General features: G+C 28.6%; 2 protein-coding genes and 1 long non-coding RNA gene across 7 annotated transcripts; 2 read left to right on the top strand and 1 right to left on the bottom strand.

The window, feature by feature from the left end:
- The first annotated feature begins 2,665 nt into the window (after nucleotides 1–2,665).
- On the top strand, nucleotides 2,666–7,306 carry LOC114166177 (putative L-gulonolactone oxidase 6). Of its 3 annotated transcripts, none has more exons than XM_028050858.2 (5): nucleotides 2,666–2,797; nucleotides 2,896–3,506; nucleotides 5,767–6,022; nucleotides 6,145–6,246; nucleotides 6,348–7,306. In XM_028050858.2, exons 2-5 carry the CDS (start codon nucleotides 2,973–2,975, stop codon nucleotides 7,061–7,063), a joined length of 1,608 nt encoding a protein of 535 aa, XP_027906659.1. In that variant the 5' UTR covers nucleotides 2,666–2,797; nucleotides 2,896–2,972; the 3' UTR covers nucleotides 7,064–7,306. The 3 variants fall into 3 exon arrangements, with proteins under 3 accessions (XP_027906659.1, XP_027906660.1, XP_027906658.1); XM_028050859.2 differs by having other exon boundaries at nucleotides 2,671–2,755; XM_028050857.2 differs by lacking the exon at nucleotides 2,666–2,797 and having other exon boundaries at nucleotides 2,805–3,506.
- A 5,220-nt stretch (nucleotides 7,307–12,526) lies between these two features.
- Nucleotides 12,527–16,349, top strand: LOC114165037 (uncharacterized). Of its 2 annotated transcripts, XR_003599680.2 has the most exons (3): nucleotides 12,527–12,652; nucleotides 15,097–15,167; nucleotides 15,873–16,349. It is a non-coding gene; the product is annotated as an uncharacterized LOC114165037 (long non-coding RNA). The 2 variants fall into 2 exon arrangements; XR_014985015.1 differs by lacking the exon at nucleotides 12,527–12,652 and having other exon boundaries at nucleotides 15,041–15,167.
- A 2,061-nt stretch (nucleotides 16,350–18,410) lies between these two features.
- On the bottom strand, nucleotides 18,411–22,707 carry CIPK9 (CBL-interacting protein kinase 9). 2 transcript variants are annotated; one of them, XM_028052735.2, is made up of 15 exons: nucleotides 22,207–22,707; nucleotides 21,942–22,004; nucleotides 21,341–21,412; nucleotides 21,095–21,202; nucleotides 20,889–20,963; nucleotides 20,624–20,677; nucleotides 20,407–20,532; nucleotides 20,235–20,324; nucleotides 19,957–20,079; nucleotides 19,725–19,832; nucleotides 19,353–19,472; nucleotides 19,224–19,280; nucleotides 19,056–19,130; nucleotides 18,857–18,928; nucleotides 18,411–18,775 (listed from the first exon to the last, which is right to left on the bottom strand). In XM_028052735.2, exons 1-14 carry the CDS (start codon nucleotides 22,381–22,383, stop codon nucleotides 18,866–18,868), a joined length of 1,311 nt encoding a protein of 436 aa, XP_027908536.1. In that variant the 5' UTR covers nucleotides 22,384–22,707; the 3' UTR covers nucleotides 18,411–18,775; nucleotides 18,857–18,865. The 2 variants fall into 2 exon arrangements, with proteins under 2 accessions (XP_027908536.1, XP_027908535.1); XM_028052734.2 differs by having other exon boundaries at nucleotides 18,411–18,760; nucleotides 22,207–22,702.
- Nucleotides 22,708–23,264: the final 557 nt, after the last annotated feature.

Here is a 23,264-nt window from a genome sequence, read left to right as displayed (position 1 = left end):
ATATTTTTAAGAAGATACTGTTTTAATATGAAATAAATAAATAAAGAAGGGTTACTTTGTTAATAACATAAAGAAACAAATATTTATTTTAAAATTAAAAAATGTGAATGTCATCAATAAGAACTTTGGGGAAATAAATATATATTTTTTATAATTAAATCATTATTTTAATTTTATTTAATTTATTTTTTAAGTTTTACTCAGTATGTATTTTTCAAATATATAACACAGGTGCATGTTGTTTAATATATATATATATATATATATATATATATATATATATATATATATAAATTTATTAAAATATTTAATTATAAGAAATTATTTTTTTTATTTAATCAGGGGTGAACATGTTATCTTACTAAAAAAGGAGAGTTATTGTAAAACCAATAGATGTATGAATATGTTTTGAGAGATTTCTTTTGAAAAATGAAAAAAATGTTAAAAACAATAAAAAATTGTGAGTGTATAAACATAATTAATGTATTTTATGACCCTTGAGTTCAAAGGCAACACTTATTATAATTTCACTTTTCTTATTTTCATTCTCAAGTTTAGGATAGGCGTATTAATGCTGCTAGGTTCCAAGTCAATCCGCCAAAACATCATCATTTCAATATACTGATTCATTCTTAATTAGTCAAAAAAAGGAAACTATCTAATTAATAAATACAATATTACTTTATTTCTGTTTTGAGTAATAAATAAATAATTTGTGAATAGTTTTAGCTATGAAAGCAAAAATCATAAAATGCTTGAATTTTTAATTAAATTTAATCTTTTAATAATTTTGTATATTATTATTATTATTTATTTCTCTTCGTTATCCCATTTATTCAAACACGAAAATAAAATGGCAATAAACTTCAGACGCATCAAATATAACACATGTATTCTTTTTCTGTTCCACCAAATCACCAAATTGAGTTTGCAGGAAGAAATAATCAATTAAAGTTGTGCTTGTCAAGTTTCCTTTTTTTCCACATCTTTCTTGATACGCTTACTTCATTCCCAAAACTGAATGGAAAATGTTAACATTGACTTTTTTTTTTCTTTCTCTGTATTTTTCTTATTCTCCTTTTTGCTTCTCTTTTTCACATTATTCATTGAATTTATATTTTTACATTTTTGTTTTATTTGAGTAATGATACACCAACATTATTATGAACACATATTTAATGTTTTACTTTACTGTAAATTTCCTGTTTCTTTTATGTTATCTAATAAATTTTGTTCTGAAATATTTATATCTTATTATTCTTTTTTATTTTTTAGGGAATTAATTAAATAATTCATTAAGATTAAAAGAATTAGTTAAGATTTAGTAAAATTAAATTTACATCCTTCACAAAAATAATTTTTTTATTTAAATATTTTTTAAACTATCCCTAAGATTAATGAGGTACATTTTATATTTCATAGCTTAATAATTTTAATCTCTTTATTAAAATTATATTTATTGTATTAATTTTTACTTGCTATAAATATAAATAATCATTATCAAAGTCTTAAGAAAAAAAAATATATTATAAACATCATGTATTCCAATTCTTATTTATTGAATTCGAAAAATAAAAACAATTAGAGGTATTTTAGTCAAATAAAAAAATATATTAGATTTTATAATTTGTCACAGTCATCTATCTATTTATATGAATCATAAAAGGATCAGAATTTGTTTCTTAAAGTCATAAATAAATATAGAAAACGATAATCATAAATAATTTGTCACAGTCATCTATCTACTTATATGATTTCTTAAAAGGATAAATTTTATCATACTTATTAGATACTATATTTGCTATTCTTAGATAATTAAAGTTTTACCTGAATATTATTATTATGTACATTAACTACAAGAAACGGCATTCTTAATTGAAAAAACAAAACAGCAACGTTTACGATATTGTATTTAACGTTTACTTTTTTAAAAGTGTTAAATACTTTTTGTTCCTCGTTTTCGTAATGTTTGCTGCAGATGGTTCTCATCTTGACAGGATGTTTAAAATAATCCTCATTTTGTTACCGAATGTTTAAAATGGTCCTCATTTTCGCAATTCATGTTTTATTTGATCATTTTCTGTAACGCCGTTTAAATCATTAATGGAGCATTGTACAGTACACATAACAAACACACCCTAGTACAAACTATGTCATTTGTACAATGCTCTGTTAATGATTTAAGCGACGTTACATACAAGGATCAAATAAATCACGAATTGCGAAGATGATGACCATTTTAAACATTCGCTAAAAATGAGGACCATTTTACACATTCTGTCATCCGCAACAAACACTACGGAAATGAGGACCAAAAAGGTATTTAAGCCTTTAATATTTTTTTTTTGCTATATAATATTTTTTCTTTTGAGATTTATTCTTTTTTTTTTCCTCATTGAACACGCCTTTACGAATTATTACCGCAATTTCAGGAATATGTTTGATTAGATGAAAAGAATAATTTTTACTCTGGTGAATATTTTTTTCTACTCTCGAGTATAAACCAAAAGTAAAAATTGATACCAAATACCAAATTAGAAATTAGCTAATAACATTTAACTATATTTAAAAATAACGATTAAAATAGTTATTTTTTTTTCAACTTGCTGAAGTTTTAAATGCCATTAAATACAATCACAATTTTTTTTTCTTCCGGTTTATCTTTCTGGATGATGAGTAACATTATGTAAAAGTCCACAAGACATTGCTGTTTCTCTCGGTCCTTCTATCATTGCACCTCATTTTTGGATCTCGGGTGTGTGTGTATGTTTATCTCAGAGTTGAACCTATAAATATGGTAACACAACATAGAATGTTAACAAATTTCACTAACAATGAGGATGTTTCACAAAGCCTTGGCTTCAACTCAAGTCTTTCTTTTCTTCTGTGTTGCAGTGTTCTCTACTCCACCAGAGGATCCAATCAAGTGTTCTTCAGGGAACACAACCTGCACCATCACAAACTCCTATGGCATGTTTCCCGATCGAAGCATCTGCCATGTCTCTCAGGTGCTGTACCCCACAACAGAGCAAGAGCTTCTGTCGATGGTTGCATCCGCAGCCAGAAGCAAAACGAAGATGAAAGTGGCGACCCGTTTTTCGCACAGCATCCCGAAGCTGGTGTGCCCAGAAGGCGAAAATGGGGTGCTGATAAGCACAAGATACCTGAACAAGATAGTGAAGGTTGATGTGGAAGCAAGAACAATGGTTGTGGAGAGTGGTGTGACATTGAAGGATCTTATCAGTGAGGCTGCAAAAGCAGGGTTAGCCTTGCCATATGCACCATACTGGTGGGGTTTGACCATTGGAGGGCTCATGGGAAGTGGTGCACATGGAAGCACTTTGTGGGGGAAGGGAAGTTCTGTTCATGATTATGTGCTGAACCTTAGGATTGTTAGGCCTGCTTCTCCTCAAGAAGGTTATGCTAAGGTTGAGAACCTCGATCAACAACATGAAGATCTCAATGCAGCCAAAGTCTCACTCGGGGTGCTTGGAGTTATCTCACAGGTAATCACCATTTTCTCTCTGAATTCTTACTTCGTTCTTATAATCTATGTTTACGGAGTTTTGTTACAATCTAACATCTTAGGTTGTTACTGGTGTTGTTATTGTTGATGATGTTTCTCAAACTGTAATGAAATCTGGTCTTTTGAATGTTGCCATAAAACACAAGGAGAGAAAAAAGAAGAAGAAGAAAAACTACATTTTCATCCAAAACACTTTAGTTCTGGTGTGAAACAGAGTAGAGAAATTAAGTGTTGAATGCAGATCATTTGTCATTCATCAATAGTCATAATGGAGGAAATTCATTAGATAATTATTATGACATCGACTAACATACCACTATGAATAAATGCAACATAAAATAAGAATTAGTGTGCCACTATTATAAATAAGATCATTACACTCCATAGTGATTATACACAAACAACATATTTTCAACAACAATACAAAATTTTTGTTATTTTAAAATATTAAATAAATTAAAATGAATTAAGAAGGAAAGTTAAATTATTAGTATTTTATTAGAGAGGAATACATGTTTATGACTTTTCCATAAATAAATGTGATCAATAAAAGTCAATATAATATATATATATATATATATATATATATATAATTCGATTGAGTTAATATTATTAGAATTAATTATCAGTTAGAAATATCGTCTCTTTTAAAATTGGAACATTAATACTATACGTGAGAACCTCAATCTAAAAAAGAAATACTCATTCTCCTCAAATTTTCAACTAAGGAACTTATTTGGATATACTCAATAATTCTACTGCATTTAAGATCAACAATTTAAGTATATTTTTTCCCAAATCTCTAACATGAAATAGTTTTTAAATCATAAAACAATATATCCAGCTCATCAAGAATCTGAAATCGATTTCTTCTTCATCAATAACGTTCACCAACCACTAGAAGACAAATGAGGATCTACATAAACTGATAAAATAGAAAAAATATTTTTTAACTACTAAATTTTGACACTTTTTTTTATATCTTTAGGTGATATTTTCTAAGTGATTTTTTATTTTTTTATTTTTTTATTTTCAATATTTTGAAACCAATAAAAAATTGACATCTTATATTATAAGAAAAAGTTGTCAAAATTTAGTAATCAAAATATGTGTGTCGATAAAATATTATGATTCACTTTTGTGCCACTGATTCATTGGTTCCATTAGGTAGCAAACAAATAAAAGTTTGAAGCATATTCTAAGGTTACATATAGTGGACAAATGTCTGAGATCATCCTTTCTAAATTAGCCACCCATAGTGGACAAATGCTGTAGTCAGCTATCACCAAATTCCATGGCGCAACAAAAAGATAGCAACAAAAATACAATAACACATCACTGAAAAACAAAGATAAACAATGAATGTATTCAGTAATTTTTTAATTGTTTGTTCAAATTTAAATTCAAATCTTTCACATTGGTTTGGTGGGAACCTGTCCCTATTTCTAATTATTGGAACTCCTTTACGATGTTTGAATAATATCTTCATATTATGGATCTCTCTAGAAAATTTCATTTTTGTATCTTTCGGATTAATATTTTAAAACATTTTATGCTTTTATATTGAAAAAAAAAATGTTTTGAATATTATCTTTTTATGTGACCTCTTTGTTAAAAATCGATAACATCGTCGCTTTGCTTTCACATGATTTCTTTGTTTTCTGTGTATCTGGTGGCTTCACATGCTTTATAGTAAGATAAGATTTAAATATTTTTAACTCTCAAAAGCATACAAAAGACTATAAATATATAAAACGCGAGAAAGGTAAATTAGTTGTCAGCAAAAAACGCGTAACCTATATTTTATGGTAAGAGACAAATGCGTTGTCATAGAATCTAGCTTATATATAATTCAAAATTTTAACCCGATAAAGAAAAAAAAAAAAAAAGACTTCAAAATGTTGACCACTAAACTCTTTATCTCTAATTCAACAATGGTGGAAAGGGACTTCCTATTACGCACTTCGTTTGCAAGACTTGGGTAACGTGGCAACCGTTTGCATGAAAAGTTTAAAAGCTTTTCATCAAACACCTATACTACGAAGAAAAAATATAATTTTTTGCTACAAACTTGCAAGCTTCTATTACTGTTTTCACAATGAATTAAATTAAATATTCATTGGTGATTGAGAAAAGTAGCTGTGCAATAAAGTTTGTGATGTGGGTACGTTCATATCCGCCATTATTATGCGAGAGGAATGCAATGATGATTGCTCATTTGGATGGATTTTTTTTTGCAGATTACTCTAAAACTAGAAGGTATCTTCAAGCGATCCATCACGTATGTCGCAAAAAATGATTCAGATTTGGGAGAACAAGTTGCTTCTTTTGGTTATGCTCATGAGTTTGGTGATATAACGTGGTACCCAAGTCAACGTAGGGCTGTGTATCGTGTTGATGATCGTGTGCCAATTAATGCATCGGGCAATGGTCTTTACGACTTTATCCCCTTCCGTCCCACTCCTTCTCTTGCATTGGCAATCCTAAGAACCACAGGTTTCCCTTCCTTTTATTCAATACATAGATAAAGTTCTTATTTTTAAGCATGCATGTAGTTAAAAAGCAAACCAACTTTCATGTCGATAACATGTTTGTTTTTTTGCTTGATGGGGTAGCAGAAGATGTTCAAGAATCTGCTGGTGATGCCGATGGGAAGTGCATAAATGCTAAGACCACAACGAATACACTCATCACCTCTGCATATGGACTTACTAACAATGGTACTGTCTAAGTCAAAATATGATAGTAAAACTAGTTTATGATTTGACGGAGAATTCAAGTTATGAAGCTGAAGTTTTTGTTTTACATTTGGTGCTTGCAGGTATAATCTTCACCAAATACCCTGTAATTGGATTTCAGAACCGACTTCAGGCATCTGGGACATGCTTGGATAGTCTTAAAGATGCAAAGATCACAGCATGTGCCTGGGATTCCACGGTGAAGGGAGAGTTTTTTCACCAAACCACATTCAGCATTGGCTTGTCAGTTGTGAAAGATTTCATTGAAGATGTGCAGAAGCTGGTTGAATTGGAGCCAAAGGGGTTGTGTGGCTTAGAGCTTTACAATGGAATTCTGATGCGTTATGTGAAGGCTTCAAATGCCTACTTGGGGAAGCAAGAGGATGCTTTAGACATTGATATCACCTACTATCGTAGCAAGGACCCTATGAGTCCTAGGCTCTATGAAGACATTGTTGAAGAGATTGAGCAACTTGGGATTTTCAAATATGGAGGGTTACCTCATTGGGGTAAGAATAGGAATTTGGCGTTTGAAGGAGCCATCAAGAAGTACAAAAATGCAGAGAAATTTTTGAGGGTTAAAGAGAAGTATGATTCAGAAGGGCTTTTCTCAAGTACGTGGACAGATCAAATGCTTGGGCTAAAAGATGGGGTGACAATAGTGAAGGATGGATGTGCTTTAGAAGGCTTGTGCATTTGCTCACAGGATAGTCATTGCAATCCAAGCAGAGGGTACTATTGCAGAGCAGGAAAAGTTTACAAGGAAGCAAGGGTTTGTACTCATTTGAAATCCAAATGAGACCAAAGTTTACAGAAAATGATCCATTTATACTGTGTGATAAGTGATGATATTTATAGCTGTAATTTACATATACCAAATGATTAATAAACACACTGTGATGCATACAAAGTTGAAAGGTTAAGTTATTTATTGGTGTACTAGCTAGGACTAGTTATGTGAAAGGTCATGTAGTAACTATTTAGTGAAGGTGAACTATAATTTGTGACAGCAAATACAAGGTTTCATTTCTTTCCTATACCACCCTTTGAATTTTGGTGAGGCTTTGTGTTACTATGTCCATTCTCCAAAACAGAGTTGAGTTCAATAACTTTCCCTTGTATAATATACACTAGAGACCAGGTTCTACGTGACACTTTGACACTTTCATTAATTTTAGGCGGGACAAACAATTTTCCAGTTCAGAAAATGAAAAAAAAAAATAAATTCAGATCTTTCATTCAGAACTAAATCATATAAACGTGTCCAAGAATCTATGTAGTTGAGGTCCTCTCTTTTAGATTAAAAAGGTCTGTGATGGTGCAGTTTCTGGATTTTTTCATTAAGACAAATAAACAAAAGATTGTGTGTGGATATTATTAACGTTGAAATATGATTAAGATAAAAAAATAATTTATAATAATACTAATAATAATAATTTGACATTTATATATATATATATATATATATATATATATATATATATATAAATTGTGATTAACTGAAATTATATTAGTTTATTCATGGTTAAATCATTTCATTGGTTTTTATTTTTGTATAAAAATCTAAAAGTGGTCTTATTTTTTTTATTTGTTTCAATTTCGTATTTATTTTGGTAAATTTGTCGCAATCATGTCTTTTCATTAGTAATATATTGATAACGTTATAGAGGTATCACATATTGGTTAATATTTTTTTTAATTTTTTTTATGTTTTTTTTTAAATAAAAAATTTTGTTATATATCAAGCTGACATTGTGTCACATAGTGATAATAGTATGATGTGGCACTTATAATGCCACGTGTCACTGTTCAATACAAAAAAATCTCAATTTAATTTTTATATTTGTTATTTTGTCTAAATATAGTCTCATTATTTTTTTAAACTCAAACAATTTCATCCCTATCTAAATAGAGGCCAAATTTACCTTTTATATAAATGTTATAAGGATATTTTTAACAAGATTAAATTTATTTAAATTTATACTTTACATTGAACTTTATTTAAATTTTGTTTCAAATATTTATATATCAACAATTTCTAGAAAAATGTTAGAGTTGGTTTAAAAATAACAACTCTATAAATTGAAATGTAAAATTTTAAAACAGTTTTATAACAATTTAAAATGTTATAAATTGTTAAATAAATGTATTTTAAAACAATTTTATAACAATTTAAAACGTTATAAATTGTAAAATAAAATTATAAATAAATGTATTTATTTAAAATTGTTATAAACTGTTTTAAAATTTTATATTTGTATTTGTAAAGTTTTATTTTTAAACAAATTCTAATATTTGTCTAGAAATTATTTATATATAAATATTTACAATAAAATTTAAAAATATCAATTATATATCATAAAAATATAAATGTAACATTTATATAAAAGTTAAATTTAGTCTCAATTTGAAAGAGATGAAAATTATTCTAGTTTAAGAAGAAATAGGAACTAAATTGATACAACATAATAATAAGGGAGACTAAATTGAGATTTTTTCAAATCAAGAGCGACACATACACATACACTTTCATTACCATATGACATTATCATTGTCACGTGACAATTTTTTTATTTTTTAAAAGATTTAAGAAAAATTAAAATAGATTAAATAAATCAAAAAGAAAAAAAAATTATAAGTTGACACATAGTTCACAATTTAATGTGTTATCGCTTTTAAGTATATTATTGACGGAAAAAACTTGAAACAAATGAAAAAAAATCAATTTAAAATTTCTCTAAAACACGAGGACCAATAATAATTTTCTTTTAATTATATGTGTTATTTTATTTTTTTGGGATAGTGACTATGATCGTACTTTTATGAAAACGTTATATGGTTATAAAAATATTCATAAATTATATGAAAAATAAAATAAAAGTATTTTATCTAAAAAAATCCATCGCATTATTATGTTCTGTAAAATTTAATATATTTTAGTACTTTTAAAGTTTTAAAATATATGTACATGAATATATGTTATTAATGAGATGATTTTATTATATGTATTATTTATTTATTTATTTATTTAAGTAAGAGAGAAGAGCGGGGCTTATTGATGGAACAACTTTGGTGGTTAAAAAGAGTTATATAATAAAGCTGGAATGATATACTTAATTTTATCTAATAATATTATCCAGTGAGATATGTGTAATTAACTCGAAAATATAATATTTTATTAAACAAAATTTTAATTATTTAAAAAATTAAAAATTAAAAAAAAAGGTTTTCCTTTGAAAAAAAATTTGCAATAAAATTCACAGAAAATATTTTCAGCAGATTTCCTGTTATTTGTTACAATATTATTAAACCGATTCTATGGATCTATATTTATGAAAAAAATCCGAGGAAATAATTTACGTTTCTTACGTTTTTTTTTTAATCTAAATATAAGGAATATATAATTAACACGGACGCATTAAAATTCACAGGATCTTTTATTGATAACTTTTTATAAGAAAATCGCAACAATTTTTTCTTTTCAAAAAAAATAAAATAATAATCAATGTTTTTTTTTTTGTAAGGGTGCATAATTAACTAAAGATGTAAGTAAAATTAGGCATAAGCGATTAGGAATTTTCTTTATAATTATTATATATAATAACATACATAATTTCCAAAAAATATTATTACATAACTAGTTGCATATTTACGTAATTAGTAACTAAAACTATCATTACATGATTACCTGGTATATATATTCCCCTAATATCAGCACTATCATTGACTATCATTGTGTACAATTTTACATTGTACGTTATGTAGGAGTTAAAGTGAAATTAATAATGTTGATGTAAATATTTCTCGAATTAACTAACAGTAATTAGGTGAATAATTTGTCATTACCCTCTCGTCCTATATAAAGCTACAAACCCGTGTTAACCTGTGAATTAAAATTTTAAATCGTTTGAAAAAAAGTATAGTATTCAAGTATTGAAGTTATTGGAGATGGTGGCTAAGATGTCTTTCACACAATATTTCTGCTTATTCCTCATCATCTCATGTTTGTAAATTCTAGCTAGAAAACAGTATTTTCTTTCTCCATTATTTTTTAAATTGAAGTATAAAACACTTAAGAAGGGTGAAAAGAAGAGTGAATATTAGATAAGAATATCGGTATTTTGACATCATTCTTTTTTTTACTATTATTTGACACTATCTTTTACTATTATTTAATTTCTCTTACTTTTAAACATATAAAAGTTAATTTTTGTTAATACTATTCTATTCTTATACAAATTGTCAAATAGTCATCGAATGTTGTCAAATTACCTTTTTTTATTAAATAAATTGTTAAATTATTGTGTAATGTTGCAGGTATTTCAATGAGAAGAGTGGTGGTTGGAGAGATACTGTGTGTGAGAAACCAGAACTAACAGACCGGTGTGGGTTTGTGGAGTGTCCACAGGTTTGCATGGATTTGTATAAAGAAAAGTATGCTGCAGGAGAATGCATTGCTGGTCTCTCTAACCATCTTGAATGTGTTTGTTTCTATCACTGTTCTCCTACTCAGTCTAACACCACTCTAACCAACATTCCCAATTAGTTAGTTAACCTTTTTTTTTTTCTTTTTCCTTTTCTTTCATCCATGTTTAACACTTCTCTTCCAATAAACTTTTCTCTCATTTTCTCCACTACATCATCCTACAATATCATTCGTTTATTATATATATATTTTTTAATTTTAAAAATAAAACACAAAAATCCGAGTGATTTAAAATTGAAATATGTGCCGTAATCGCGAAAAAACAAATTTTACAAAAACTAATATAATAAATTATGACCCTTGCTATTTTGGGAGTTTTATTTGATGATTAATTATCAAACTGAAATTAAATGCATTGGATTATTAAGAAAATGCCAGCTAATCGTGTGTGGTAACGGATATTTTGAAGGAATTCAGAAAGCAATTCACATAATTTTTTTAGGGGAAGAAGCTATCACCATGGGATATATACTTGTATGTAATTACTATAGCTACATGATTAAATAATTTGTTGATAATAGTTATATGTTTACCTGATATAAGTTGTAACAGATTTTGTAACTATAATATAATGTTTTAAAGTACAACAAAACAATCCAATGACGGCATTATTATCCTTAGTTTACGATTAATATTCTATCCAAAGATGTCCGAAATTAGAGAAATATTAATAATTACAAAATAACAATAATTATTATTATTATTATCAATGTTATATATATATATATATATATATATATCGAAATTCAATTAATTAATTTCTTTAATTGAATTTCACATCCGATGTCTTTATTTTTATGGGTACAGTAAGTGGATTCAAGTTAAAAGGTTGTTTTAAAAGTTTTTGAAAAATTTTGAGGGGGTTGAAAAATTATTAGAGGTGTAAGAAACTGATGAATCTAAAGTATGAATGATGCTGGTTCACTATTTCCACCAAAAAAGAGTTATTATTTTTTGTTAATAGCTGGGTCTGTAAAATTATTTTTTTTCTTCAATCCCTATATGACCCTTGTGCAAAGTTTACTAATATTCAAATGGTTTTTCATCTTCTAATTATCTAAATAAATTTTTGAATTTTGTGACTGTCCAGTCTCTAATTAGTTAATATTTGCGACATGGCTCCGATTTAATTTTTGCCCACTTCACTTTGTAAAAAGAATTGTGTTCCAATCATTTTCTACTTCACGCAAGCATGACCTAGATGTTGGAGTCTGCCCATAAATTTATTCCGCAAAAATAAAATCTTTTGTGCACAAACATGCAATGCATATGATTTTCTTTTTTTGAATATTTAAAGGAAATTCTACGAGGTTTATCTGATTACAATAAAATTTAGATATAAACGCAATTCCAATAGCAACCGTAGAATAAAATCCTTAATTTTTTTATTTGCTTTTATTATTATTCTTTATTGATGAAAAAATTGATTTTTATTGTGACATTGGATAAAAACAGTGGGGAGTTGTATTGAATTGGAGTGACACAGAGAGACTAGGTCCAAAAGGTCAAAGAGGCCCAAAAAGAATGTTGGCAAAACCTGATCCACACAGAGATTAGAGAGGGGGCTTCTTCCTGCATTCCCAAAGAATCTTCAGTACCCCTAAAAATGACATAATTGATCTTAATTAATTTTTCACATGTCTCGGTGGTTGAGATAATTAAATCAAATTTACTGCGCTTGGATGGTATTTACGGTGCTGCACCCCCAATTCTTGTATATCTCCTTCCTCCGTTCTCTTTCTTCTTCCTCCGTTTTCTTTCCTCCGTTGTTATTATTATTCTCAGAGCAGTGGTCCAACTTTCTCTCTTTCATTTTCATTTGAAAGTGCTTTTGCACTGGTAGTGGTCCCTGCTTTCGTTCTGTGTGAACTGGGTCGCTTTAGGTGGTCCAAACTTTGCAAGGTCATCCACACATGCTTCAAATTTCTTATAGCTTTCTTCGTTCTTTGCATATTCCAAGTTAGTATTGTCGTTGATGTTTTTATTAATGGTTCTTTGAAATCTTTCTCTGCTGCAGTTATATTTCATTAGTTATATTTCATTTTGTGATGATAACTGATGTTCGATGAAATCCGAAACGGATCTGGTGGGTTTTTCACTGAATCGGATGTTGAAATCCATTTCGGAGAAGTGTGAAACGATTCTCGATATTTGTTTCATTAAATTATTAAATTAATTAAAATAAAAAGCATTTAAAAAAAAACATGAAACGGATGTAGAGATCCGTTTCGCAAAAATCTGAAACGGATTTCGCAATCCGTTTCGGTGAAAAATAAAATAAAAAACTGAAACGAATGTCGAGTTTCGTTTCAGTCTTCTGCGAAATGGATTTCGAAATCCGTTTCGGTGAAAAATGAATACAAAGATGACGAGATCCGTTTCTGATTTTTATGAAATGAATCTGTAAATCCGTATTGCTCATTTGCAGTGAAATTTTTTTTTTGCCATAAACCTATCGAGCAGATAATAACCATCGATCTATTGCACAACCATTCCTAAAATCAATTAAAATATAGATAGATGGTATATGATGACTTAACTGGATTATACTCCTTGGCAACGACAGAGGAGAGGTGCGCGAAAGGAGATAATGGGAGGCTGCGGAGAAGAATAGTGTGTGGAGGGAGAAGAGGAGAGTGTGCCCAAGGAGAAGAGTGTGCAAGAATGTGGATGCTGGACGACAAGGAGAAAAATTGTCACACTGCTGCTACGTCAAATACGAAAAAAAGTTGTTGCCGCTGCTAGGTCAAAGATTCCTTCCTTTGGGGTGCAAGGAATCTGATTCCCTTTATTGGGGTGCATTTTGGGGGTGCAAAGGGGTATGCGGTGACAGAAAGAGAGAGAGTGAGTAACTTTTATTTTTTACCATGGGCAAACATAGAAATATATTTGTTTTTGGGGTACAGGAGAGATAATTGGAGGTGTAGGGAGAAGCCCCCATTATGCATTTCCTATTTGCAATTTGCCAATTTTTGAAGGCTGTCTCTCCACGCTCCTCCAATAATTTCTTCAGCATCCCCAAATTCTTCAAAATTATCCAAAATACCTTTCTAACTTTGTCCCGCTCAAAAATATGCGCCCTTAAAAATGGAGGAACTAGATGTCAAAATTCAATTAAGGAAATTATATAACCAGATGTCAACGTCCGAAATATATATAGATACCGAATTTCACCATTATATATATATATATATATTAATGTTGACATCCGGAATATATATATCATTTTTGTGGATAAATTTCTAACTAGAAAATATATTATTCTTTTACTATATGTTGATTGTTGGTCATGACAAGAATGAGATTCAAAATCTCAAAAGAGAGTTTAGTAAGTCCTTTCAACGAAGAATTTGGGTCCTGCAAAAACAAATCTTTGGTATGAGAATTATTCGTGACAACAAGAAGAATGGAAAATTATAGCTATGCCAGCAAAAATATATTGAAAAGGTATTTAAGAGATTTAATATGAAAAATTCTATGCATGTTAGCACTCCACTTACATGTCACTTCAAATTGAAGTCAAAGGATTGTCGAATAAATGAGAATGAGAAATAAACAAGACATAATATTCCATATTCATCTATAGTTGGTAGATATGAAATGCATCACTAGAAAAAATTGATATTGATAAGAATTAACATACCACTTTATGTCATTATTATAAATTTAAAATCAACATTCCACTTTATGTCATTATTATAAATTTAAAATTAACATACCACTTTATATTAATTATAAACTTAAAATTAACACATTACTTTATAATTTTAACTAATAAATAGATTATAACTCGTAATTTTAACTAATAACTAGATGATAACTCTAACCGGATAATGGGATTAAATGGTCTTGTTGTACTGTCGTACTTTTACAAGTATGTGCTCTAATCCAAGAAAAATAAAACGAAAAAAGAAAAACTCTGAAATTTAAAATATTTTATATAAATGAATAATATTTTTTATATTGTATATAATTCATATAACGTTTAAAATACAAAATATTAATTATTTATATAACTTAAATTCCCTCCTTTAAACTTATAAAAAAAAAAGTTTACAGAATAAGCCGGAGGAAAACTCCGGTAGAAAAAAGAGAACGTCCAACTCTAATTTTTAAATATTAAAAATAGAACTGTTTTAAACATTTAATTTTAAAAATACGTTAATCTTAGAAATAATATATTATACATGACATGGTTAATACATTGAACTTGTTATCATTTAACACAATAACCGTTAAATTTATATATATTCATTGTCATTTAATGTTATTTATTGATAATCAATCAATGCGAATTACTTTTGAACACATTATACAATTATTTTTTCGAATATCTTTGTTTGAAGGTTCTAGTCATTGGAGATGGTGGCCAAGATGTCTTTCATACAATTTTTTGCCTTGTTCCTTGTCATCTCAGGTTTGCAAATCCTCATCATTTAACGACATTTTTCAATAAAATTATATTTGTGTGTTTATTTATTTGTTGGAGAATTGATATCGGCTAAATAATTCTAAGATATTTCTCATTTTTTATCCTTTAGAGTATGTTTGATTATAAATTTTCAACATAACTACGTATGTTTGGTTTTAAAATCAATTTAAAACTACAAAATTTACTTTCAAAAGAAGCCACAGATATCATTTTCTACGTCCATGAAATCTATTCGAAACAAAAATAATTTTAACGCAACTCTAAACATGTACTTAATTGATTTTTGAAAAATCAAACATGTACTTAATTGATTTTTGAAAAATCAAACACATATTAATTCTGCGTTAGAAAATTAATTATATATCAATTTAATATAGAACCAAAAACAAACTAAGATTGGAATTTCAAAATAAAAAAATTAAACAATGTATAAATATGAAAATTCATAAACTTACTATTTGAAGATTTTGGGTTAGAAGTGATTTTAATTTAAACGGACTCATTTTATATTTTATTGGAGTTGTATTTCTCTGATAATCTTTACATGAAGCAGTTATTATATAAAAAGAGATATGGTATATGATGTATTTATGATGTATCTATTGAATAACTATAAAAGAAGAGAAGATAGAGATTGTGAATGCATTTTAACTAAATTGTGTTTCTTGTGTGTGCATGTTGTTATTTAAGGTGTTTCAATGACAAGGGAAGTGGTGGGAGAGAAAGAGTGTTTGTGTGAGAAGGTGGTGCAATACGGTGATTGTGACTTCAATGCCTGTGCGATGTTATGTGAATATATGATCAAGAGCAAGTTGATCTCCTCACAGTGCGTTATTGCGGAGACTCCACAATGTGTTTGTTTCTATACCTGCTAATTAACTCAAATAATTTTAATATATTACTCATGTTTACAAATTTCTCATTATATAAATAAGATGTCACTTCACTTTTAGTCAAGCTCTTTGGTAACATTTTTTTTTTTAGTGTTTTAGAACATTTCCAATGGAAGTGTTTTATGAAAGGGTTGATTAATTGGTCTTTGAAATACTTTTAGCATGGAAACATGTGAATTGGCGATGCTTACACAAGTATGGTACAATTTCAAGTAGATTTAGTAAAACATATTTGGATCGGGAAATGATGAAAATTAATATTTAGTTTTGTATAGTTAATTATTCATAATTTATTACCTTTAAAAGCTTTGTGTGAACCATGAATGAGTTAATTAATGATAAATATCTTAATGTAAAGAGAAATTTTATTATTGAACTTTAATTTCATTCGTGTTGTATTAATTTACTTATTTTTTTCATAATGAGTATTTTTTTATTTATGTGTGCAACGCATTTTTATTATAAGTTTGGTGTGATCTTTCGTGTGTTTTTATTTTTCTTTTAATAAAAATACTTATGTTATGGTAGTGAGTGATAACTAACATGAACCTATTTGGAATTGTTCATAATTTATGAATATTGGTGGGTGATATGATAACGAGTGATACAATGAATTTGGATTCTCTCTTTTTGTGTTGTCTTTTTGTTATGTCTTTAAAATATATTGATTGACACCGGTTTTGATATTCTAAAATATATTAAAAAGGACTATAATATATCAATATCGGTGTATTTTATTATTCAATAGAAAACATAAAAAAAATCTCAACAAAGAATTTGGACTTGTGATATAATATGTTTAACAAACAATAAAATTCGTTTAAATAGGTTTTGAGTGATTTAAAACCATCTCAAAAAGTAAAATTTAAACCTTATTCAACTCTTTATAAAGGTTTGCATTTACTATAAATTGGTTTTATTTATTTTTTTATGTGAAATCTCTATGCGTTACTATTTAATTTTAACGTTTTTTTCATAAATAAAATAAATTTATTGTATTTTTAAATTTCAAAATTTTTATATATTATTATTTTAAAATTTCGATGCAAGTAAAATAATATTCTCAAATTTAAATAAAAAACAGAGATTCACTTATTTCAAGAATACTTATGATTTATATATATATATATATATATATATATATATATATATATTACATGTAATCAAAATATAGTACTTTATTTGAAATTAAGATTTCTTTTAAATAATGACTGTTTTATAATCGATAATTTTTAATTTTATAAATTAATTATTATAATAACAAATTATTTTTACTTTTTAACATTAATTTTTAATTAAATTTTTTTTAATTCACCTTGATTATCCGACTAACCATTTTCCCTCCTTTCTTCTTAATTTCTCTTCCTATTTTCATCTATTTCAAGAATCTGATCGTACTTGACAGAAGTTGAAAAGTTAATAAGTGTTTTAAATTGATCAGATTTTTAAATAAAGTAAATATTTTTTTCATCTCTTATTTTTGTATTATTTTAATTATTCAATTGAGAGAATTGTTCTTTTTGACTTATTTGACCATATACTGAATTTCTATTCTATTTATATTAATTTGCTTTATATATTTAGTTGTTAGTAACAGAAGTTGTGAGTAACAACAGTATTAATACATATGTATACATATTATGCATTCTTCATGTAATCCTCATATACATACACATTAAAATAGCATTTATATTTTTACAGGTCAACTCAGTCCATCTTTTCAAATGAATTGATTTAAAATTGATTGTGAGTTTTGCCGTTTTCACAAATTCAAAATAATTAGTTAGGTTGTTTTAAATCACGTGAAAGTGAAGTGGTAAGAAAAGAGAAAGAAAATAAGGAAAAATGATTAGATTTGATTGGAAATATCAAATATCAAATGGAGAAAAAGGAATGTCCAAGTAGAGAAAAGAATGTGCAGAGTGAGAAACTTATTTTCCGCACAAACGGTTAATTGAAAGAATAATAATAATATATAAATAATTAAATAACATGATTATTTATAAAAACATTTTTTTCGTGAAATAAATCATCATTAATTTTATTTATTTTTTTCTTCAACTATATAATCATTATTTTTATTTATTTTAAATTTTTTATACGGCACAAAAGGAACGTTAATTTGTTGACAGAGAGGATTATCATTATGATAGTGATTTTTTTAAGACATTTGCGAAACTGTCTAATACAAAATTTCTGATGGAAAATTTATTTAATAGCTTAAAGATGTTGTCTTTTTCTTTTATTGTTGTTTTGATGAACTTTTTGATCAAAGAAAAAAAAAATGAGTGAAAAGATAAATACAGAGGAAGTGAGAAATGGATGCAGATGAAAATGTCTTAAAAGTGATTCAGAGATATTCATTTTTTTTTTCTGGATCTATTTAGAATATTTGAAGGACTTAACTAATGAAACCGAAAACCCAGAAAGCCAAAAATTACACGATTACAATAATACATTCTCGTCAACAAAAAGAAAAATTTAACTTATGCTTGGAAACCCATTAACCACCCTCTACAATGAATCCAAAAGATATCAAAGAACTCTTTCTGCAAACACCGTTCAAAGAGTTCGAAACCGAGAAATGAACATGGCCTTGATTATACTCATTTCTCTTTCTGCAACTATAAGTTACTTGTGCCGTTGAATTAAGGTCATGAACAAAAATAAATGCATGATGTACACCTGCAGCATAATTAACTAATGAATAAGTGAGAAATTCAGTGAATGAATTTGATAAGACTACCATGATTACAGGTCTATGTTTTGTATAGATTATACCTTGATTCTTCATATTTTTGCTTCAGAATGCCACACTACGTCTTGCAACCCTGATGAAAAGGTTTTGTAGAACTGCAAATGAGGTTAGCATAAATCAGCATCGTAACATAACTCAGACATTGACCATTTAACATGATGTCTCTGTTCCCTCCTTAACATATGAAATGGAACAGACATTATAAAAGAAAATGTTACATGCCTTATGAAACTCCAGTGTGTCACCCCCAGTCTTTCGAAGCTCCACCATGTGCAATGAGGGAGCCACTTCAAAAACCTGTTACCATATATATTCAGTGAATCTTACTATCTCAGCAATTAGATGAATATCACAGAAAAAGGCTACAACAATGAAAAAATGGCTCAGTACCTCTGTAGCTACTGAAAGGTGACCCTTCCTTCCGCTCTTATCACCTTGCAGCTTCATCTGCATAATTTAAATCTGATTAAGTTAGAACATTGTTTTCTTCTTGAGTAAACCATTTAATCAAATTATCACCTTATAATTTCGCTTGTGAACATTAAATCCCAGAGGCTTGGCAGCTTCCTCAATTTTTGACATGATTTCATTTGCAGGACGTTGTGACGTGAAATGTGTTTCTCTCTTAACAATCCCATTCTGTATTGAGTTTAAACAAAATGAAGAAACAAACATCATTAGCCTGAAAGAATAATTTTATCTCCTTATCAATAACCTATAGAGATAACTGAACTCAGATCAGGCTCTTAAGTAAACATAAATCCACCAAAAGTTGATCCAGAAACCAAGTAGTTCACAGTTTTGAAAGTGACTTGTAAGTTGTAATTTGAATAAAACCTTTTGCAATGCATTACACTTTAGCATCATGAAAGAATACTAATTTTTACTTACTGTCTGCTTCTCAAACAAATTTTCAAGATTAAAGCTTTGAGACCTAGATATGAGCTCAAAAGCATTCATTGACACTGGCTTCTCTTTTGTCTCCGTCACAAAACTTTCCTACATATCAAAGAGAACAAATATATAACTTGAGAACAGCTTCAACAGTCTCTTTCTTGCACTTCCAAATAATAGTAACAATGTAAGTGAAAATTGGATAGAAGTATTGTCATAAACAAAGCACCTTAGAATCATTGAAAGCAGCAGCAACATCATCTACGTTGACATCTTCTTCCTCTGTAAAAATTGCTGGTTTGTATCCTTTTCTGAACCATTCATCTTCCAAGATTTCAGGAATTTTTATCCTCTGCAAAAAGCAACTCAAGGTTAACAAAAGTATATACCAAAATTACTATTAACAAAATGAACTAATTTTTAATTCCTCTGAATTGATTATAAATTTATATATTATAAGCAGGTAGAACATGTGAAAATAAGAAAGCTTTTGAGTTCAGAACTCACAGTTAAAGGGTTTGGATCAAGAATACGCTTCAATAGCTTCTTTGCCTCAGAGGAAAACCATGATGGACATGTAAACTGAGCCTTGCCAATCTGGAAAACATGTTCAGGTTTTGACATAAGCAACTTTTCTTTCATTCATTCTTCTCATGGATTATATTCTGATATTACTTACCTTTCTGTACAACGCCATTTGACTTGGCTCATCAAAGGGCAAGTAACCAGCCATCAGCACAAAGAGAATGACTCCACAGGACCAGATATCAGATGTAGAACCAACATAGCCTCTATCATTAAGCACCTAACATAAACGGTTCACCGTATAATTTCCAATGCAGGTTGAGTTACAAATCAAGTCTTGCATCTGATACTTAAAATTATAAAGTAGGTACCTCAGGAGCAACATAATTTGGAGTTCCACAAGCAGTGCGAAGAAGTTCATCCTCCTGTAATCAATACATTCAGTTAAGAGTTAAAACAAGTTCCTAATTTCATGCAATCATGTAATCACTCTTCAACACAATGAAAGTTATAACAACTAATAGGGTATGCTTTCAAGTTTAAGCACTTATATTTCTTATGGACAAACCAGAAATGCATAACATACACATAAGGTATTTGAATATGGCAAGGCAAAAATGTATATTCATATCTTACCTTCTGTGCGTAGGTACTTAATCCAAAATCTGTAATTTTCAGAACACCATTTGAGTCCAGAAGAAGATTCTCTGGCTGCAAAATACATTGAGTATTAAATATGAGTCTCACTCGAGAAGAAAAATAATTGATTTCTGCTCACACTCATATGAGTTATGAATCTGTTAATTAAATTAGTGGAGAGGATTGTGGTAGATAATATAGACCTTCAAATCTCTGTGGTACACCCCTCTACTATGGCAGTAATCAACTGCATTGATTAGTTGGTGGAAATAACTTCTTGCTTCATCCTCTTTAAGTCTCCCACTTTGAGCCTACAAATCAAATTATGCAAGATCCGAGGAAAATCTCAATGTACTGAAAGTTATTATTCTAATAATATCACCTCCAAGAGAAGAAAAAAAATTGTGAAACAGTAGAAATATATAATATGAAATGAATGAGCAACTTACTATTTTGTCAAATAGTTCTCCTCCATTAATCAACTCTAGCACAATGTAGATCTTTGTTTTACTTGCCATCACCTATGCTTAAACAGAGAACAGTTAATGACTTTGAGTACGCACAGTTTTCACATTATACAATTTTAGTCAAGACTTTATTTATCTCTAAACTAAGTAAGATTAACCCGAACCGAAATCTTAAAACACAGAAGAACCGAGTTCATTGAAAAAAGGAATATTGGGCCCACAGCATCAGAAGCTGAGTACAGTTAACCTCAATTTATTTCTTTACGCACTCCAACAAAATCTGCTACATTATCACGTGCTCCACCAGATATGATACTTCAGTTTCATTCATTGTTTTTATTTATAAGAAAAAAAAGAATTTCGTTTTTGTAGATAAAGAATCCTCTCTCATAAAAACAGAGACCTTGCCATTTCCACAATCTACCACGAAAAAAAATAAAGACAGTGATAATATTAACAGTAACATTAGCAATAATATTTTATGAAAAAGTTTAATTTTCTAAATTCTGACCGCAATGTTGAAAGAGTTTTCGCTGTTGTTCACTATTCAGATGAAGAAAAAAAGGAGAAAAGTGTGTCATACCTCATAAATTTTGACAACGTTTGGATGATTGATCATCTTCATCGCTGAAATTTCTTTCTTCAGCTGCGAAAATAAAAGGCAGAAAAAGCACAAAACCTCCATAACTTAAATTATCGGCACAAGAAACACAAATTACAAAGGCTGCATTAGTAATGAGCAACCTTAAAAAAGTCGAAACTAACGGTTACTTTAAGTAAACTATAATAAAGTGATCAGAAGGTTAAGTAGTATATGATGTCTGGTTGAATTGGAGCGTGACTGTTACCTGTTCCGTCATCTTGTGGCTGAGTACGTGGTTACGGTCGAGGATTTTGATGGCTACATGGTTTCCGTTCTCAACGTCCTTTGCGAACTTGACCTTGGCAAAGCTTCCCTCGCCAATGGTTTTTCCGAGCTCGTACTTTCCCAAACGTGTACGAGGTCTCACCGGCTTCCCGCTCATTTTTCGCTTCCTACGATATTTGTCTGTGTGGTCTTACGAAACAGGTTCGATAAATGAGTATGAATCTCTCACTTGCTTCAAATATGTTTCTGTTTGAGATGATGATGAAGATAATGATGAGAAGAGTGGCGAGAGATTTGTGAATGGATTGAGAAAAAAAGAAAAACGAATGTGCTTGAAGATTGCGTGTTCGAAGCGTGTGGGAAAACGTGGCCCCTCACTTGGTGTAGTTGTTTGTTTTGGGAAGAGAAGAACACAACAGAATAGAATACAAGAATACTCAATCAACCATCTCTTTCTTTGCTTTAGTGGTTTTGCTTGCATTGCTCATGCACCTTCCTGGAAATTGCTCAGTTCATTCCTTTCCCAAAATACCCCCTCTTTCCACATTCTACATAATATAATTTCAGCTAAATATTTAAACACACAACTTAAATCTTTTCCTTTTTCTGTATGCATAAACAGAATTGTTTGCGCCTATAATACAAATAAAAACAGTATGTTAGTTTTTATTTACTACTTCTCGGACATTACCAATAAAAATCAATTTAGTTAAATAATATAATTATATTTATAAAAAATACTTAAGAAAAATATAAAAATAAATAAGTAATTAAGATATAAGAATATATTTAAAAAAACTACATTCATATATATATATATATATATATATATACACACACTTTTATTTTTCATATTTTATTCTTAATAATATAATTTTTAACTTATTTATTAAGAACAGATGCATAAAATTATCACCAATTTGAATTTTATTTTCTTTTTTATATATTTATTGAACTGATTTTTATTTTTTTAAATTTGGATTAAATTTTTTACAAAAAGATTTATATTTTATTTTATGGTTAAATATGTTTTTGTCC

This window comes from Vigna unguiculata, chromosome 10 (assembly GCF_037176805.1).
Source record: "Vigna unguiculata cultivar grain cowpea cultivar isolate G323 ecotype 2 chromosome 10, ASM3717680v1, whole genome shotgun sequence".
NCBI lineage: Eukaryota > Viridiplantae > Streptophyta > Magnoliopsida > Fabales > Fabaceae > Vigna > Vigna unguiculata.
Note: the sequence above shows the minus strand (reverse complement) of the source record. Positions and strands in the feature narration are given on the sequence as shown.

Excerpts from the sequence above, each read along its gene's own strand:
- CIPK9 (XM_028052735.2), bottom strand. The coding sequence starts at position 22,383 with ATGAGCGGGAAGCCGGTGAGACCTCGTACACGTTTGGGAAAGTACGAG. Across the intron at positions 21,203-21,340 it reads GAGAACTATTTGACAAAATA|GCTCAAAGTGGGAGACTTAA; the intron begins GTAAGTTGCTCA and ends TTTGATTTGTAG. Across the intron at positions 19,281-19,352 it reads TTCACAAGCGAAATTATAAG|ATGAAGCTGCAAGGTGATAA; the intron begins GTGATAATTTGA and ends TAAATTATGCAG.
- LOC114166177 (XM_028050857.2), top strand. The coding sequence starts at position 2,835 with ATGAGGATGTTTCACAAAGCCTTGGCTTCAACTCAAGTCTTTCTTTTC. Across the intron at positions 3,507-5,766 it reads TGCTTGGAGTTATCTCACAG|ATTACTCTAAAACTAGAAGG; the intron begins GTAATCACCATT and ends TTTTTTTTGCAG. Across the intron at positions 6,247-6,347 it reads ATATGGACTTACTAACAATG|GTATAATCTTCACCAAATAC; the intron begins GTACTGTCTAAG and ends TGGTGCTTGCAG.